A 20,109-nucleotide genomic window follows, 5' to 3' on the forward strand; every position below is an offset into this window, starting at 1 on the left:
CATGTGTGGTGAGATGCACTGGCACAAAAGAAAAGGTAAAGAACTATTATTATTATGATTATTATTATTGACCTATAGTTCCTTCATCATCCAGGTGGATGCTGCACATTAGTGGTGGGTGAAATGGCTGCCCACTCACTGAAGATTTGAGTAGTGAGAAAAGCACAATATAAATGTAAAGAATTATTATTATTGTTATTATCATCCCTTTGTTGGTGGATCTCCCATGTGCACATCCGCAGAGCCGGTCGCAGTTCACAAGCATCATGACACAAATGGGGAAATGCAAAAAAAAAACAAAAACCGTACAGGGTGGTCTTCAAAAGTTAAAAAAAAAGCCTTCAGATCCTGATAGAGTTTTACTGTTTTGGACTTTGGTGGAGAAAAATATAAAAAAAATGTTGTTGTCTGTCAGTGGAAAGGTCACCAAAGGTTTATATAAACCTACAGAAGAATGTGTTTGCTTTTGTCCCATGTTGAAGAGCACTTTTGAAAGCCCTGTTAATCTGTAACACCTCCAGGTTAATGGGAGTTGCATAAAAGCCACGTTCAGTGGCCTGACTTTGGGAATGTGATAAGCGGGGGTCCCTCTCCAAGACAAGAGTGAATCAGCAGAGCAGGTTCTTCCAGGTGACGAAGATTAACACATGCTATCTCAAAATCGTAACCTGGAGACCACCCGGGGTCTGACCAATAGGGCAAACTTTTGAAACAGGACTTTCAAATAACGTTTGGGGTAAAGAGCTGAGTTTTACTGACCCTAAGACCCTATATTCTTAAATAAGCAGCTGGCGTTGCCTGTCCAGTGACATGTCACCAGAAGAAGACCCCCTTAGGTGATGTGAAAACACAGAATGATGTCATCTAAATGGAGAATACACAGTGTAATGTGGAAATAAAATACCATTTTTGGGTGGATTCCTTTAAAATAGCAACTGAGCAGCAACTCTGACCAAGAGAATTCATTCTTGCTGTTTAAAGTATCTCGCTCTCCATCTTATGGACTGTTACCTTGACTGGATAAGGAAAAGAGGAAGGTGAAAGACGTAATTGTTCACGTGGCCCAAACTGCTAAACTTTTTCTGTTCACGCCGCACTTAATGTTTCAAGATTTAAACCATAATACAGTTTACAGTTCTATAATACACCCCTGACAGTTGCAGGGTACAATTGGCGGCTTGGTGCGATTAGTTAGTTAAATGTGAATTATCACAAACTAGCCAACCCGCGGCGTACCATACGTCGCATAATCAGGCCGGTTTTTTAATGATTTTTAAGCACAGGGAGAAAATTAACACTTGAAAAATCGGTAATGTAATAAATCAGCAAGAAAAGCAACATTATAACAATGCACAGAACGAACCAACACACAATCGTCCGTGACTGAAAACTGGCAGACCGCCATCGCTCATGTGCCCACCTCCAACTCGTCACTCGAGTCGTTGTCGTCTTTGCACAGTCCAGATGCACCTGTGACTCACGTAGACTTTCCGTGTTCCTGCAGGAGCATCTAAGACGACTCACGTTTGTCGCGGATGCGAATTGCTGTATGTAGCATGTAAAACAGTTTGCTATGGCGCACGCGGTCGTGCTTCGTAACCGAAAACGGTTTTTAAAGACTGCTTACTTCATTGTGTTTTAACCTCAGTTGTAAAGGATTATTTTAAGGATCCCATGGGATACCCCTCGCAAACCGTTTTACACGCTGCATATGGCGACTCACCTCCGTGAGAAACATGCCTCTATGAACGGTCAACGTGGCTCGGAGGTGCCAGGAGTTGGTGGGCGTGGCTCCTTCCTACGTGCGCCATAGGTGTCTTACTTGTCAGCGGCTCAGCTTTCCACGGTTGTCTTGCCTTAGTGAATTATATATATAGATGTTTAGAATGGTTTTTTATCAGTTCTTCTCCGAGGTGAACCCTTATGCTTGAAAAAAGCCCCGTTTTCCGAATGAGTTGACTATGACGACTGACTGTTCCAAATGAAATATTTGTTGATGTTTTCATACATTGTAATTTATATACTTTTTACACTTAAACACACTTCCGCTTCTTCCCACACCCGCCACTCTTTTGTGGTGCACCCTCTTCATTTTCCATCCTGGCGTGCTCATTGAAGTTCGATTAAAACTTGCCCATGTTCAGGAGGAGAAGGACAACAACTTTTAAAAACTGTTTTCGTCACAACACCATACAGAGGGGGTTCGATCTTCCATAAATACGAACACAGACACATAGCGATTCATATACAAGTACTAAACACCGTTCAGAAAACACTAATTTCGACCATGTGACTTCTTTTCCGCACGTTGATTGGCCCTGACTAGTTCATGCATCATGAATGGACCACGCCTGTTATATTCACTCTGTTCGTACAAATCTACGCTTGTCGCCTGACATTTGGGTGACTTCTCAAAACGACACTGTTCAGTCTCGTCAGTGGCGCATCATTTATTTTGAATAAAACGAACAGTTAACTTAGAAAAAGGGTTGGACATTGTTATTATAACGGTGGTATTATTATTTCTATATATTTTGAATTATTTTTGGATTTGTTACAGTTGCAACAGATGTCTAATATTGGAATATCTCGTGGCCCCCCCAGTTTGGAAACGGCTGTGCTAACTGATTAGAAGGGTACGGGGATTCCGGTTCTGACGTTGCTCAGAAATAGCCGCACACCTTCTGACTCTTCTTTTTGGTTTTGTCCTGCAGATAAAGTCGGAGCAGAGCTGCTTCACACCTACAGCAAGATCGACCCCTTTGACACGCTTATCCTCTGCGTCCGACTGGCTGTGCTCACCGCCGTCACCCTCACTGTCCCTATCGTCCTTTTCCCGGTGAGTGACCTCAACGTGTGCTGAAGTGTTTGATTTATTGAGGGCATTGGCATCTTGCTTTGTTATTTCATTGCACTGCTCTGGGAATCAGGGTGGCCCAATGGTTGGCACTGCTGAATCTTTGATCAGCTGAGTCTCCCGAGTGTCAGCCCATCAGAAGATCATCGTCTGTGTGGAATTTGGAAGTTCTCCTTGTATTGGTTTGGGATTCGTATTTTAGATTAACTGGGCCTGTGAGAATGCTAGGCTGTCTTCTGGCTTTCACCCAATGGTCCATGATCCTCATTAAGTAAGGCGGTGCAGATGTTTTTGAGAAGGTACATTTTGCAAAGGGGCAGTGGGTAGCAGTGCTACTTAACCAGTCCGATGCTCTAAGTTCAAAGTCTGCACCTGTTTGTTGTCTGTGTGATGGCTTAGAAATAGTTTCTATATCTAAATGGGGGTCTCTGACTGCTCTAGTTTTCCGTCCATATTCATAAATACAATGCTTTCAGAACGTATTCAGACCGCTTCCTACTTTTTTCACAATTGCTAAAATCATTTAAATTCATTTTTTGCCTCATGAAGCAACACTTAATACCCCATAGTGACAAAGTGAAAACAGGACTTTCAGAATTTTATGAAATTTATTACAAATTAAAAAAATCGGGAGTGCGCTCTCCTCGACTTTCTCATATACTGAGACAGAGGACAAGGTCATCAGAACCACTTCCACTCGTGTGATATTTCTAAAATATCATATCTCTTTGTTTCTCATCATAACTAATTGATAATATCGATACACAATCATTTATATCGATTTATAATCAAATTTTATATTAAAATGATATTTTCGCTCTTATGGAGGTCGAAAACAGTGGTGGAATTTTTTCATGATTACATATGTGTTACGTGGATTACGTATAAAGTAAAAAGAGTTATAGTCACATAAAAACATAGAAAAGTGTTAGTATTATATAATATTTGTTGCAGTAAATTACTATAGCTGAAACGGCATTTAGCTACATTTAATTAAAATAAAAATAAAAAAAATAATATATCGGAAATAAAAAAAATATATATCGTAAAATTCAATGCATTACCAGGAACACAATAGGGATGTAGCTGCTTATTGTTCCCTTTACATCTTTATATTCAACCAGCAGTGTAAGCCCGTGCTGTAAAAAGCCTGGGGTCCTAGAAACTATTGAAATCGTCGGAAACAAAATAGAAATGTGTCGATGTCAAGTAATTGAAAGGAACTACTCTGGGCATCTCTCTCCTAGGAGGATTTGTTTTGTCATCTCACTAGTGTATTAGCGTCTAAGCGAGTTTCTCTTTAGTTGGCGGTTTCACTTTGCTGACAGAATCGCTTTCTTTGAGCTTCATGCTGTAGCCTCGCACTTCCGGGCCGGACAGACAGACACACACACACTTCCACACATAAACATTTTTTTATATTCAATGTTTACACGTTGTTGTTAGACTGATGATGTATAAATTCAAATAAAATGAATAATAGCTGTTGAAAGAATATACGTTACATCGAATACAGTTTTTAATAGCGTGTACACATATTTCCAGGATACAAAAAATTTGGAAGGTTGTTTAAATAAAATACTACTTCCAGTTGAGTAATTTTTCTCAAATTTCATATCTGTTTGCTTTTTATCTTAATAAATACCTATACAAAATTGGAATCATATGTCTGTAATTATAACCATAGTTTACTTGAAAGTTTGTGAAAGTATTCTGTTAAAGTACCACTTCTGGTTGCCGGCAGAGGCCCAAAAATTGATGGGATTCCTGATTTTTATATATATATATTTTAATATAAAGCAAAATCTCACTGGCTGTGGTCAAAGTGTTTTCGAGTTACTGGGTTTACACACAGACAGACACAGAGACAGACGGAATTTCAAAAATGGTATTGTCGGTAAAACGTCGAGATTCATCAAATTACGGGGTCGAATTTTTCCGCGATTCTTATACTTTCTTTATACTATGTATACGAGAAAGTAAAAAGGAAATGTTGTACTGAGTGTTCAGACCCTTTTCCTCGGCTCAGGTCCATCCCATTCTGTTGATCATCGTCGAGATGTTTCTCCACCAATACAGTGGAAACACGGGTCACGACCGTAATTCGTTCCAAAACTCTGGTCGTAACCCAATTTGGTCGTGACCCGAAGTAATTTCCCCCATAGGATTGTATGTAAATACAATTAATCTGTTCCAGGCTGTACGAACTGTATGTAAATATATATTTTTTTAAGATTTTTAAGCACAAATATAGTTAATTATACCATAGAAAGCACAGTGTAATAGTAAACTAAATGTAAAGACATTGAATAACACTGAGACAAACACCCAGGCTCCCTGCTCTCTCTTTCTCCTCCTGCTTTCTGCCTCCTCCTGCAACCTCTCGTTCTTTCCTGTTCTCTTCTTTTTCCTTTTAGCCGACTTGTGCTTCTATTTATCAAGAGGACGGGGTAGTCGTGGCAATTACAGATCCGGACCGCTTCTCACCTGTGCACTTAGGTTCCTCCGGAACCGCGAGTGTGGTGACTTTGTATTAAAACTGGACTTTTTTGACGGGAGCTGTGGACCCGCTATACCACAGGAGGAAGCTGGGTTGAGAGGAGGTTAGAGTTTGGAGAGAGAGTCCCTCTGCGTGATGCACCGAGAACGATGTACAGTATAGGGAGAGACTGAACACGTGCGGAAATCATCAGCGCGTACGAACCGGAAGGGAAACTGGCTTGTTCGTCACCCGAGTGTGTGGTCGTGAACAGATGCAAAAGTTTGGTGAACTTTTTGTTTGTAAACTGATTTGTACGTGTTCTGAGACGTTCGTGACCCGAGGTTCCACTGTACAATATAATGGTGCAAACGAAATATTACAAGTACAGAGCAGAATTCAACAGTAGATGATATCCCATATTGTGGTGGGCTGGCTCCCTGCCTGGGATTTGTTCCTGCCTTGCGCCCTGTGATTGGCTCCAGCAGATCCCGGTGACCCTGTGTTAGGATATAACGGGTTATAAAATGACTGACTGACCGACTGATATCCCATAATACGATTTGGATTTGTTCAGAGTCCTGGAGACCTTGGCCATCAAGCTGCCTCCCCCTGTTGGCCATTCCACAGCCGAGTCAGTGCTGGGCCAGCCAATCCGATGAAAGGACCCCTCTACCTGATGATTCCTGTGATCCTCCATCAGAGGTGACTTTACTTTAGGCAGGCAAAACAACTTGGCAGGTGAATACCGAAAAGAGAAACAGAATAGGTGAGGGTTAGTAACAAATTAGAGCTATCATGTTAGTCATGTTTTAGTGCTAATAACTAACGACGGAGATGCAGTCTGTCCAGTTAATCAGCAGCTCTAGTCAGGGTGTGCTAAATTGAAGTAGTGAGTCTTCAGCTGGGATTTCAAAGCTGAGACCGAAGGGGCATCTCTTATAGTAGCAGGCAGACCAGTCCACAGTTTAGGGACCCTGTAACTAAAAGCTCGACCTCCTGTTGTTATTTTATTAGTCCTTGGAATCATAAGCAGACCGGGATCTTGAGATCTCTGGTTTGTAAGTCATGATAAGTTCAGATAAGTAAGTCGGACCTTGGCCATTTAAGGCTTTATATATTAAAAGGAAGATTTTGAAATCTGCCCTAAACCTGACCGGGAGTTAAGCGCAGTGTGAGTGCAGGCCAGCGGGGGAGTGCTGAGGAGGGTCAGTCGAGCTAGGGTGCGGTACTGAACAAACATACCTAATATGTGAACACCCTAAATGGGCTTGAAAACGTTATCTTATGCTTGAAGGTTTCAGTTACGTGTATGAACACAGACATTTATGTTAGTGTTGCAGCCTTGGTGCTCCATGGGGGCCGAAAATGGCGTCTGTGTGGAAGTTTCCATTTCTTCTGCTTGTTTGGGTTGTGTTTCAGTTTTCATCCCGCACCCCCTGAGACATGCAGGTGTGAAGTTGACAGCTGACTAAACCGGGCCGGTGAGAAGGTCAGGGGTGTCCACGAGTCTTTGCGTCACTGGAGTGATTTCCGGATTCGAGTTTTTCTCTTTCCTTGTTTAGTAGTACACAACACTCACTGATAAATTGACAGGGGAAAACATGATTACTGCACGCACTTCCAAGCCACCCGGTCATTTGCTAGCCTGTCTTTGCTCATATTTCATAAAGAGACGTGAGCCCACATGAACCAGCATCAGCGCGCTCTGAGAGTTTGTCGGTGCTTCAGTAAGCAGGTGTGCTTTGCAGACGTTGCCATTACTTTCATGGAATGAGACCTCCAACCAGCTGCTTTAAATCAGGGCAGTAATTGGGTTGCTGAATGAACGTAAATTAAATAAGATTCACTAGCTGCTCCTTCATATTGCTTTTACAAGATGACAGACTGGCATTTAACAATGGCTGCAATAACAGAAGAGTAAGGGGCTTCAGGTAGTGCTTAGGTCATAAAATGCTGGAGTGGTAGAGCAAGTCTTGTAGTGACGCTGACGGTGCAGACCACCCAAAAAGTGCTTGGTGGCACATTGTGAGTCTCAGCGTCAGTCACTTCACCTTCTTGTGCACCATGTGTAAAGTTGGGACAACGATTGAACCGTAGCGTGGTGTTCAGTATGGAAGGCATAGGACGCTAGGTGGCACTGTTGTCGCTTTAAACCCAACAGACAGACGGTGACCAAGAAGATCTTTAATTTATTTTCTTGTTTAAATAGTGCTCCCCACGCACCATAGCCACAATAACACAGGCAAGTAATCAAATAATACAAAATAATATTCACAAATCTCTCCACCACACCTCCCAGCAAGCTCTGTCCTACACCTCCCGACTCTGGCTCACTTGCTGGGTTCCCAGCAATCCTTTAAACAGTGCCTGACCCGGAAGTGCTTCTGTTCTTCCATCCATGTGACTTTCCAGCTCTTCCGGGTCAGATATAGAACTTGAGTTTTCTTTCAGTCCGAAAGTACTTCTGGCCTTCTGTCCCCATGACTCCATAGTACTTCTGGCCTATGTAAACAGTATGAGTCCCCAGGTCCTCCTGCAGCGTCTCCTGGTGGCACCCATTGTACCCAGCAGAGCTGTGCGATTGAACTACAGATCCCATGGTGCCCAGCGAGAATCCTGGGCTCCGCTATGCTGCAGAGAAGCTGCCATCTAGCATCTTGGGGGAAGAAGTGTCCCAAAGGGGTTGCCTTCCACTCTGTGGGCTGCCGGCCGTCCATCACAATGGTCATGTAGAACATCACAAGGCTGTTATTTCAATCCGTGCCACCGATAAAGTGAGTGAGTGAGCCGTACAGTTTTGAAAACATTTTCTTTTTGCTTTTAAAGCATACAGCAACGTTTATTTATATAGCAGGTTTTAAAAACAGCAATGTAGCCCAAAGTGCTTTACACGATGATAAAATGAAAGTTACAAGAAGAGAAAACAATTAAAAATAAGCAATAATATTAAAGAAAAAAATAACAGCACAATAAGGTATGGTCAGGCGGCCAGGTGTGACGATGTAGGTTCGCTCCAAGCTCCCATCCGACTTTCGGGAGCTCTTGAACCCGACACCGAGATGAGCTGACAAATGAGGACATTTCTCTAATAAAGCCAGGGGATACAGTAGTGCAATCAGTACAAAGGTGCTTTTATTAAAAATCAGCAAACAAAAACAGTTAGTGCTCCACAGTTCTAGTAAATAAATCCATAAAAACAGTGAAAAGTTGGGATAAAAAAAATTGGTCCATCCATTATATAACCCACTATATCCTAACTACAGGGCCACAGGAACCAATCCCAGCCAACACAGGGCGCAAGGCAGGAAACAAACTGGCAGGGCGCCAGCCTACCACAGGGCACACACACACACCGAGTACACACTAAGGATAATTTAGAATCGCCAATGCACCTAACCTGCATGTCTTTGGGAGTAAACCCATGCAGACACGGGGAGAACATGCAAACTCCACGGCAGGGAGGACTCAGGAAGCAAACCCGGGTCTCCTAACTGCGAGGCAGTTGTGCTACCCACTGCGCTACCGTGCTGCCCATTCATAAAAATCTGAGGTTAAAATCAGAAGTTAAAAGGCAGTCTCTCTCGTCCCGATCTCAGCACACCTCCAACCCATTCTCCTCGGCTCACCCATTGCTCCCGTAGCCGGCGGAGACCCAACAGCCACAAGCTCCTTTCGGCCGACCTCCATCTTGGCCGCCTGCAGAAATCACGGCCAGACTGTCCGAGGTCGGCTCTCCTCCCTTCTTCCTTCGCACTCACTTAGTCGCTCCTCAGATCCATCAGGAGGACACCTGCCTTGCTCACCTCCATCCACCCGAACATTCAGTGGGATGGATTAGCCTCTAGAGCACCACAGCCAAACGCTCGTGCTGTCTCCTCCTTCCAGGTGGCCAGATCCTCCTGCTAAGACTGCTCTTTCACGTCTTTTAACCCCCTTTTTCTTTCTCTTTTCCTCAATCTATCCTGATTTCTTGATCCATCCATCTTTCCTTTGTGCCGGCCTGTATATACACACACACACACACACACACACACCTCCATTGGGCGCAGCGCCTTAATCACACAAAGCCAAAGAAGCAATTGTGAACGATCGCACCCACACGTGCAGGTGTGACTCGCTCCAACTACTTCAATTAACTCCCTGCAACCGTGCAATCGCGCCCACGGAGAGAGTGACAGGGCCGTATGGATTTAAAACCTGGCCCCTTTCTTTTGAAGCCGCGGACCCGGTATACCACACCGGGAAAACATTAATTCCAGTTAGGCTGGAGAAAAAAAAAATAAAGAATAAAATCTGCAGGACAAAAGACCACCCAACACCACTGGGCCTTCTACCTAACATAATTATTCCTAAATCAAACCTTGTAAATTTCATGATTCCCATGATGGGATTTAATGGAGTTGGTCTTGTGGACAGCTGAGACACCTACCTTCATTCCATCATCTCAGGGGGCTTGGGGGCTTAATGGTGCCTTCAGAAGGTGGTGGCAGCACCCAGATCGCTACCATAGAAGAACCGGAGAATACAACAGAGAATAGTGGATATTAGCACAGGCTGCAGATCTGTGATGAGTATATTCATTCTCTGCTCATATATTCTATTGAGAAAACAACTAAGATGTAGTGTAAAAAAGGCGCTATATAGCCGCCTGACCCGACACAGGTGTAAAATAAACAGGCATTTTATCTTCTTCACCTATGGGACACCTCTTCCCCGTGAACCCCACAGCCAATACATAGTCCCAAAGCACACCAAAGACCCACAACAGTTCTCTCTTATTTTACCAGCGCTCCTCCTCAAGCTCAGTCCTCCTCCTCCTCCCAACTCTGGCTATCGAGTGGTGGTGACTGGCCCTTTTTATAGCCCACCCGGAAGTGTTCCAGGTCCTTGACCACCTGGTCTCAATTGCCCTTCCGGGTGGGGCTGAAGACTCCTCCAGCCGGGCTGTTGATTCCAGACAGTACACCCTAGCGGCCACCCCAGCTCTCAACCAGGCTGTGGAGGACTTCATCTCCCATGGAGCCAAGCGAGAGGTTGGGGAACCACCATCAGCCTGGGAGGCTGCCACCAAGCGTCCCGGGGGAGGTATTGAGCTGCCCATGGTTGCTCCCCCAGAACATATGCAGCAGGGGCGTCCCGGCCTCCCATCACAGTAGTTATGAAAAAGCATAACAGAATGCAACAAAATAACGGGGAAATCCTGGAGAAAAACCAAGTGGAGTCTGCAAGAAACCTACACGTTGGGAGAAGATTTGTTCTCCAGCAAGATGACACCCCCAAACCATAAAGCTAAAGAGAGACAGAAATGGTTTCAACAAGAAGTCGAGCAAAATGACACCTTGAACCGATTAGCCCATAAAAGGTGTCATTTTGCTTGACTTCTCATTGCATCCATAATGGCTAACGTGGTACAACACCCCAGTACTACAGGAATGGCTTGAAAACAGTAGCATGAATGTTCTGGAGTGGCCAAGTCGGAGTCCTCATCCCAATCCAATGGAGAATTTGTGGGTGGATTTGACAAAGGCTTTTCACTCACAATCTCCATGACGCCTGACACAGTTCTGCAAAGAAGAAGAATGAGGGGAAAACTGGCAGAATGGAGATGTGCAAAGCTGATAGAGAAACCTGGGCACATGGACTCGCGGCCGTCATGGCCGACAATGGTTCGTCTACTAAATGCTGACTTGAAAGGGGGCGTGAATACTTAATGTGATCGACTGGACCTCCTATACACAGGTCCACGTGTGCCTTTCTAAACGATGTCCAGTCAGTTCAGTTTACCCCAGGTGGACCCCAAACCAAGTTCTAGAAACATCTCAAGGGGAATTAAGGCAAACAGGAAGCACCTTAACACAGTTTGGAAGGCCACGGCAACGGATCTGAAAGGTTCTAGGAAATGAGAGATTTTAGCTGTTAATTTTTAATACATTTGAAAACCTTTCTGAAAACACGTCGTCACTTTGTCATAACGGGTCATCGAGTGTAGATTGATGGACAACAAGAAAGTGTGCAGAAGGTGAAGGCGTCTGAGCCCTTTCTGAGCCCACTGCGCATGACAAATGCCCCGTGAAATCACACACAACATTCTTCTTCTTACTGTAAACCTTACAGGGGGTTCTTTGGGATTACAGCAGGTCAGGGGTAGCTTGGAACCTGCAGCTTCATGTCTTGGTTGTAACATCTGCCCCCATCTTACCGAGGGGACCTCTTCACTATCTGTGCAGTTGTGGTTTTTTTTTTTGCCTTTGTAATGGTGGCGGGTGACAGTCGGAGTAAAGAGCTACTTGAAAAATGGCTTTTGGCAAATAACCTTAAACACAAGCAGTGTTGCTGCCAACAGGTCTGCATGTGTTAGACATCAAGCCTCTGGATTTTGTAACAGAGTGCTGCTGGGGCGATGCCAGTGTGCCAGGAAACATAAAATTCTCCCCTGTGACTTACCATTTCCACTCTCCCTGTGGCTTGTCTGTCCCATACAGGTTAGGCGAGCCATCCAGCAGATGCTGTTTGCGAACAAGACGTTCAACTGGGTGCGCCACATCATCATTGCTGTTTGCCTCCTGACGCTCATCAACCTGCTGGTCATCTTTGCTCCTGGAATTCTGGGCATCTTTGGAGTGATTGGTAAGACTAGCCAAGAGGTCCTGATGGTTAAATGCAGGGCAGGAAGTAGAAAATGTTAAAAAAGATCACACTTGTCCAGAATTTACCTAACTTGCTTAGCAGTGGGGTGGCACTTTCCCTGTGGACTCTGTGTGGGGATCCCAATGCCCCAGTGCCGTGACGGGGATACTGTGCTGTAAAAATGGTGCCATCCTTCAGATGAGATCTAAAACCAGAGATGACTCTCTGTGGTTATTAAAGACTCTTGGGCATCCTTCATAAAGAGTAGGGGGTATCCTGATGACCAGGCCAGATTGTCTACCACCATCTGGTCATTCTGGACCCCTAATCATCCCCTGTCCCTGATTGGCTATCACTCTCACCACTTCACCACTAATAGCTCATGTGTGGTGAGTGTTCTGGTGCAGAAATGGTTGCTGTCACATCATCCAGGTAGATTCTGCACATTGGTGGTGGTTGAAGTGGCTGCCCACTGGCTATGTAGAGTGCTTTAAGCAGTGAGAAAAGTTCCATATAATGTCATCTTCTTCTTCTTTTTCTTCTTCTTCTACTTACTTACTTACATACTTACTTAGGCCCATTGCCCCTTCTGGAGCGTAGGCTTACAATGTCCTTCACCAGCGACTCCTAATCTCTGATGCTGCCTTCAGTTGCCTCCATACCAAGCTCAGCACTTTTCTTTATTTTTATATATTTTTATTGATTTAAATTAGAAACAGATAACATTCCATACAGTCAAGACAAAATTAACAAATCAAAGCAAAAATCGACTCCCACCGTTTAGTTTATCCTGTATTACCAAAGAAAGCACTTTCACAGTTCTTCTGGCTAGAACTTTGGGGAGTCTCTTAACATCGTTATTCAGAAGAGAGATCGGTCTGAATGATACACATTATATAGGAAAGATGGTAATTAATGCTTGGCGAGAAGTTTGAGGTAGAATCGCTTTTGCCTTTAGCTTCTATAAATGTTGCTAATAATAGTGGAGCTAATGTATTTGTGAATTTTGTTATAAAATTCCACTGGGTAGCCATCAGGGCCGGCTGCTTTCCCACTTTGAAGCATCTAGTAATTCAGAAAGTGCCAGAGGTTTATCCACTTCCACAGCACTAGCTGTGGTATCTCTGATGAATCAAGAAACTCATTGGATTGCGTCTTGCGTCTATGTCGAATATAAGGACTTACAGTACTCTCTAAATGTGTCAATTATATTTTTATGGTCAATAATTTTATCTCCGTCTGTGTTGCTAATTGCTGTTATTGCATTTCGGATTTCTTGCTTGTGGATTTGTTGTGCTATTATTGGTCTTTTCTCTGTGTTCATAATAATGATGTCACGATTTAAAGCCCAGCACTTTGATATTCCTGTTGAGGTTTCTGAATCAGGTTTCTCGGTTGACCATTTTTATGCTTTCTGTGCGGGTTGATAGTTATTGCCTGCCCTCCACTTCATTCTCAGAGGGTGACCAAGCCTGGATCTCCTCTTCCATGGGGTCCTCATGAGTTCTCTGCGACAGCTCCACATTGTTGAGATAGAAATACAGCCTCGTTATTTAATAGACTGACCTTTGTATATCAGCAGTTGCCCTTCAATCCCTCGTGCCCTCTAGTTTCCTGAGGGGAATCCCATACGCTTCCACTGGGCACCTTATATTCTCATGATGCTGGAATGCTGGTGCAGCACAGTTCCTCTTAATGCCTCTTATCCTGCCTATTATACTAAATTGTATCCTGCCTACTATACTACAATCTATCTATCTATCTATCTATCTATCTATCTATCTATCTATCTATCTATCTATCTATCTATCTATCTATCTATCTAGCTGTCTGTCTGTCTAGCTATCTATCTTATCCTGCCTACTATACTAAATTGTATCCTGCCTGCTATACTAAAATCAATCAATCATCTATCTATCAAATTCCTGGGGTGCATGATTTTCTGCCCTCCACCATATCGTACTGAAGCATCCCCACTCGGTGCCAGTTATCAAGTGTCCTCACTTGTAGCCACTTGCCCATTTTTCTTGGTTTATTTTTCTCTTCCCAGCATTCTCAGTTGGGTTTTCAGCTATGTCACCTCACCTGAGCGGAACAATCTGTGACCCTGAAAATGCATTTGTCTTGGGATGAGTGTAGCCACTGAGACAGTCTTTCATGGAAATGAAGCTCAAGAGAGGCTGTGACACCGTGCATCTCCACTTGCCGTCCTTCATTAGGGACTGTGGTGAGGGATTTGAGAGGTGAAGATCCAGAAAGTCACCCCTTGATGTAACTTGAGGCGAGGTGAAATTACATGCAGTCAAACCGAGAGCGACTGCAGAAGATGGCACCGTGCTGTCTGCTGGCTCACACTTTATGATTTTTTAGTTTGACTTCAAAAGTCAAATGTAAACAGGGTGTCTCATGTACAACATTCTGCTGGATTTCCCAGAACAAAGCAAAGCAAATTACAGTCACTGGCTTGCATTTGGCCACATGCACTGATATGCACGTGGAGCTGACACTGCTTCCCCCAGAGGGTGGATGAGGTCAGAAAACTCTGTGAGTTTATATAATGGTGAAATGTGTTTGTTCTGAGAGCTCTTCCTAGAATTCCTGAATGGCAAACAGTGAAAAAAAAGGAGAAGAGGAGTTTATTCTAAAGTTGGATTGCGACCTTGTACCAGGTGTTGGAAACTGGGGGACACGGATATGGAATGGAATAATGATGAGTTGGCATCATTAAACTGTGTTTAGAAATGTACGCCTGGTAGTGTAATTTTGTGAGTGTGGCGTGATTTCATTGGTACAGTAGGCATGCCAAGGGAGAGGTGAGAATGATTTATTCTGTGATCAGGTTTACTGTCTTGGCGGTGCTCCTGAAGGATGGCTTCTGTTGTCAGGGACATGTCTATAAAAGGTGTCAACTCCAAACATCTTGATCCTTCAAGCTACTGCTTTAAAAATCCTGATTTATTCATTTTAATTACGTCTGTCTATGACATATACAACTGTAACCACAAGGGAGCGCCACTGAGCCCCAAACCCAAACATAGTAATGCCCAGCACACTGTTAGGATAAAATAAAAATATATTTATTTATCTTCAGCCCATTTCCATTGTATTACATGCATTGTATTACTACAAATGTTTATGATGCACCATCTGTTAGAATGGCAAATACATATGTCTCTGTTATACCCTGTTTGGTTTGGAATTCATAAAGGTAGTGATATTCTTTATGATGTATCATATTTTGGAATGACAAATGCAATGCATTTTACTTCTACAAATGTTTGTTATATGTCATCTGTTGAAATAGCAAATGCAATGCATTGTATTACTGCAAATGTTTGTGATGCAGCATCTATTGGAATGACAAATGCAGTAATGTCTCTGTTATATGCTATTTGTTATGGGCTTTACAAAGGCAGTGTTATTCTTTGTGATGTGCCATCTGTTAGAATGACAAATGCAATGCATATGTCTTTGAAAATGCCATTTGGTATGGGATTCGTAAAAGCAGTATGAATGTTTGTGATGTGCCATCTGTTGGAATGACAAATGCAATGCACTGTAGTACTGCAAATGGCTGTGATCCTTCATTGGTTGGAATGACAAATGTAATGCACATGTCTCAGTTATATGCTGATGGGTATGGGATTCGTAAAGGCAGTGGAAATGTTTGTGATGTACCATCTGTTAGAATGACAAATGCAAAGCATTTCATTACTGCAAATGTTTGTGATGTGTCATTTGCCAGAAGGACAGAGACATAATAGGCAGACGGACAGAAAAATACACAGACATACAGAAACTTATTCTTTAACTAGCTGTGCTACTTGCCTAAGACGGGCTGAAATGTAACTAATCAATGTAGACCTCAATGCTTTTGTTTCAGGTAAATGTCTGTGATGCAACATCTGTTGGAATGACAAATACAATGCATCTCATTACAGCAAATGTTTGTGATGCGACATGTGTTGGAATGATAAATGCAATGCACATGTCTTTGTTATGTGCCATTTGGTATGGGATTTGTAAAAGTAGTGTTAATGTCTGTGATGTGCCATCTGTTGGAAAGACACTTTGCAATGCATTTTGTTACTACAGGTGTTTGTGATGTACCATTTCTTAGAGTGACATAGACATACTAACTGGATGGACACACAGATGGTCGTCCTTTATTAAGGTGGATTTTTGTGGTCCAAGGAGGCAATTTGCTTTATCAACTTATATACAGTGTCCATAAAAAGTATTCACCTCTGTTGGTTTTTCAGTAATGGAGGTCATAAAGAACATTTATGTTCATGGCCACCGCTTTGGACCAACTTTCAGACTAACATCCATACCTCTTCTGTTTCACAGGGGCAACCTCGGCACCATGCCTGATCTTCATCTTTCCAGCCGTCTTTTACATACGCATTGTACCCACGGATAAAGAGCCCATGACCTCAACTCCTAAGATCCTGGTCAGTAGCAGATCTTTCTTTTTTTTTTTTTGTAGTGTTAAATAATCATCCAAATGTGTTATAGCAAATGTGTTAGAATTGTTCCAGGCGAGGAAGATGAGGCAGCCCGCTAAGAGTGCAGTTTCCGTCCTCACAGCAGGGCTGTTATCGGGTACCACTCCAGATAAGGCCGTTAATGAGGTTAGGGTTTGTTATCATGTCAGCGTTGACCGATGAATGAGCAGAACCTTCAGCCTGCAAAAACGAGAAGGACATGTGTCTTGAGGACGTTGTCTCAGTTGTGGCCGTTTTAGAACCCAGAGCTGAAATTTAGGATTACTAGAACCTTCCAACCCCAGTGAACAGAATAACTGGTTTCAGGGGTGTGAGTTCAGTTACAAAGGTTTCTCTAATAACCATCCATCTATCTATTATCCAACCCACTATATCCTAACTACAGGGTCACGGGGGTCTGCTGGAGCCAATCCCAGCCAACACAGGGCACAAGGCAGGAAACAAACCCCAGGCAGGGCGCCAGCCTACCGCAGGGCACACACACACCCATACACCAAGCACAATTTAGAATCACCAATGCACTTAACCTGCATGTCTTTGGACTGTGGGAGGAAACCCACGCAGACATGGGGAGAACATGCAAACTCCACACGGGGAGGATCCAGGAAGCGAACCCAGATCTCCTAACTGCGAGACAGCAGTACTACCCACTGCGCCACCGTGCCGCCCTCTCTAATAACCAATTAGCATTAATACATAGCTAAGGATCAGCTGAGGGAGTTGAAGGAATGGCTGCTGGGAATGAGCTCTGCAGTCAAATGTGAATAATTAACTAAAAATCAGTCAGTCAGTGATAGTCATGAGCAACACTTAGCTTATGTCTTAGCTGTATGTTTAAATCACCTTAACTGCATCTTGATAACAAAAGGTGTCATTTCTGGGGGACCCCAAACTTTTGGACAGAAGTGCATGCAGAAGTTCCTTCAGTACGTATTAAGTGTGTTTCCTGTTGTAGATCTCATAATGTCTTTGCTGCTCCACAGGCCGCCTGCTTTGCAGCCCTCGGATTCCTGTTCATGATCATGAGCCTCAGCTTCATCATCATCGACTGGACAAGCGGGAGCAGCGGCCCCAGCAGGGGCCACTAGGACTGGAGCTTGTGCAGCCCGCTCGCTCTTCGGCCATCTTGACCTTCCAGTGTTTGTGTGCGGTTGAGTAGGGAGAGAGTGTAACCGTCCGAGGACGCACTATTCCTTCTTCCCGGCAGAGCGGGAATGTCGCTTGCCTTTTCTTTCCAATAGCTAAACGGCAATAAGAGACGAATGTGAATCGGAAGTGAACGCGTGTGTAGAAATGATCATGGAAGGTAAACACGTGCACTACGCTGCTTCAAATGTGAAAAATGAACTCCCTTTCAAAACGCTCAAGGGCCAGTTTGGCAATGTTGGCCATCTTTCAGCGTTCACCCGAGTGTCCAGCGCATCTGATTGTCTCTTTCAGAGGGAATGCATTGGACTCAAGGGGGCATGGACTTTGTGTTTTATGTGCCATCCTGTTGATGCCAAAGTTAAAGTCTTGTGTTTTTAATGCTAAAATGAGCCCCACCTCAGCTTTTGTGTCCACCGGTGGAATAAAGGGATAGTGCATCTTCAGAATGAAGAATTACGTGAGAAGCTCAAGATGACCCGCTTCACCTCTAATCCCCCTCGTGTGCTCCTCCCGAACGTCATAGTGACTAAAAATAATGACCTCAGTCCCACTGCCCCGTCCCCTGACCTTGAAAACTACTGTTAGTGCTGTATAGGCAAAGAGAAACAAGTATAATTACGTTTTATAATAACAAGAAGGCACACTTATGAGTGTTAGGAAATAGATTAACTTTGTATTTTTATATTATGTCTGAAATGATAAATTATTTAATATGTAGAACTGGGAAAAGTACAACATGCAAAATCAGTGTAGCAGTCCTGGAAAACAAAATCTGGGGGGCGCAGCTGTCCCTGCAAGCTACCCGAGGTGACTTTGTCCTCCTGTAAATCACGACGCACACAGTGAGGTGACGTTTCCATTATTCCAACAACTGGGAACCGTGGAAAACACTTCCTTATAGGAAGCTGCTATGTGTTTGTGTCTTCGTTTACTTTGCTTTAAGTCAACACCTGTTACTGTTAGGATGAAACATTCACCCGTCCACACGGACCGACTCTCGGACTGCCCCTCTCAAGTGCCATGATGTGAGTGTTTTACGGTGACCCTCACGTATTGGGGAGGGCGGGTCTCTGAATCTGTAACGGCATCGGCCTTTTAGGACTGGGCTTCTGGACGATCAATGCAACGAACCTGACATGCTCGGCTACTTCTATACATTAAAGTGTAAAAACAAAAAAAGATCAAAATCTCAACGGTAGACTTGTGTTTTATTAATAGAACCTGCTTTGGAATGCTCTTCCACATCGAGTATCGTGGAGACTGTGCGTACGATGAAGAACTTATTTAAAGGCAAATGGCCTGCGTATCTGTAAGGGAGCTCGGCTGCTGATTCTGAATTACATGAGCCATGCAAGGACGTCATGGAGGCTGGCTGGTCGGCACAAACCAAATTCTGAGTCCGCCTCTAACTATCTGTCTAATCCTGCCTACTATACTACAAATGAATATCTATCTATCTATCTATCTATCTATCTATCTATCTATCTATCTATCTATCTTATACTCCTATCTATCTATCTATCTGTCTGTCTGTCTTATCCTGCCTACTATACTAAAATGTATCTATCTATCTATCTATCTATCTATCTATCTAACTATAATCTATCTATCTGTCTATCTATCTATCTATCTGTACTATAAATTAATATCTATCTATCTATCTATACATACTATAAATTAATATCTATCTATCTATCTATCTATCTATCTATCTGTCTTATCCTGCCTACTATACTCTATCTATCTATCTGTCTTATCCTGCCTACTATACTCTATCTATCTATCTATCTATCTTATCCTACCAAATATACTAAAATCTATCTATCTATCTATCTATCTATCTGTCTGTCTGTCTGTCTATCTTATCCTGCCTACTATACTAAAATCTATCTATCTATCTATCTGTCTTATCTGCATTGGACAGACAGACTCCAGAAAGCTGCTTATGAGAGAAAAGAAAAATGGGAGGATGCCAGAGCCAGGAAAACGAGAGTCGTCACATCGAAACTGGTAGATTTCGCTGACACAGTGTGAACAGGTAGCAGGGTCTTACAGCTTACGTCCTTTTTTGTTTTTAAAATGGCAACAAATGGCACTGTGTCATTGAGAAATAATAACTGTACGTACTTTGGTCTTAGACACCAGCATTTATAAATAATGTATATAAATAAAACCCTTTGTATTCTGCTTTCATATCCAGCTTGTATAGTGTAAATAGCAATACATAGATGCCGGATTTAGCCTGTCAATAAATAAAGAGCCATTTTTAAAGGAGTCTGTGCTTTACTGTCCCACCCTGGCATTGCCAATGGCACTTCTACCCTCCAATCCCATGCTGCCAGCTGAGCTCCAAGGAAGGCATCCCTTTATTTTCCATGTGGAGGCTGGTGTGCTGTGCCCACCCTGTAGCAGGTAAAGAATTCTGTTGCTGCTCCTTAAATACAAAGGGAGCTGGAAGTCCCGCATGTTCTCATTTACCTGTCACA

At 43.3% G+C, this 20,109-nt stretch overlaps 1 protein-coding gene across 4 annotated transcripts in view; it reads left to right on the forward strand.

Moving 5' to 3' along the window:
* Window positions 1-18,050, forward strand: part of LOC120539908 (sodium-coupled neutral amino acid transporter 3-like) — a 117,320-nt gene extending 99,270 nt beyond the window's left edge. For all 4 annotated transcript variants that reach the window (XM_039770237.1, XM_039770235.1, XM_039770236.1 and 1 more), the window contains 4 exons: window positions 2,715-2,839; window positions 11,822-11,966; window positions 16,317-16,420; window positions 17,458-18,050. In XM_039770237.1, coding sequence (XP_039626171.1) covers window positions 2,715-2,839; window positions 11,822-11,966; window positions 16,317-16,420; window positions 17,458-17,562 — 479 coding nt within the window. In that variant the 3' untranslated portion in view covers window positions 17,563-18,050. The remainder of the gene's footprint in view (window positions 1-2,714; window positions 2,840-11,821; window positions 11,967-16,316; window positions 16,421-17,457) is intronic.
* Window positions 18,051-20,109: the final 2,059 nt, after the last annotated feature.

This window comes from Polypterus senegalus, chromosome 12 (genome assembly GCF_016835505.1).
Source record: "Polypterus senegalus isolate Bchr_013 chromosome 12, ASM1683550v1, whole genome shotgun sequence".
In the NCBI taxonomy this organism is placed as follows: Eukaryota; Metazoa; Chordata; class Cladistia; order Polypteriformes; family Polypteridae; genus Polypterus; species Polypterus senegalus.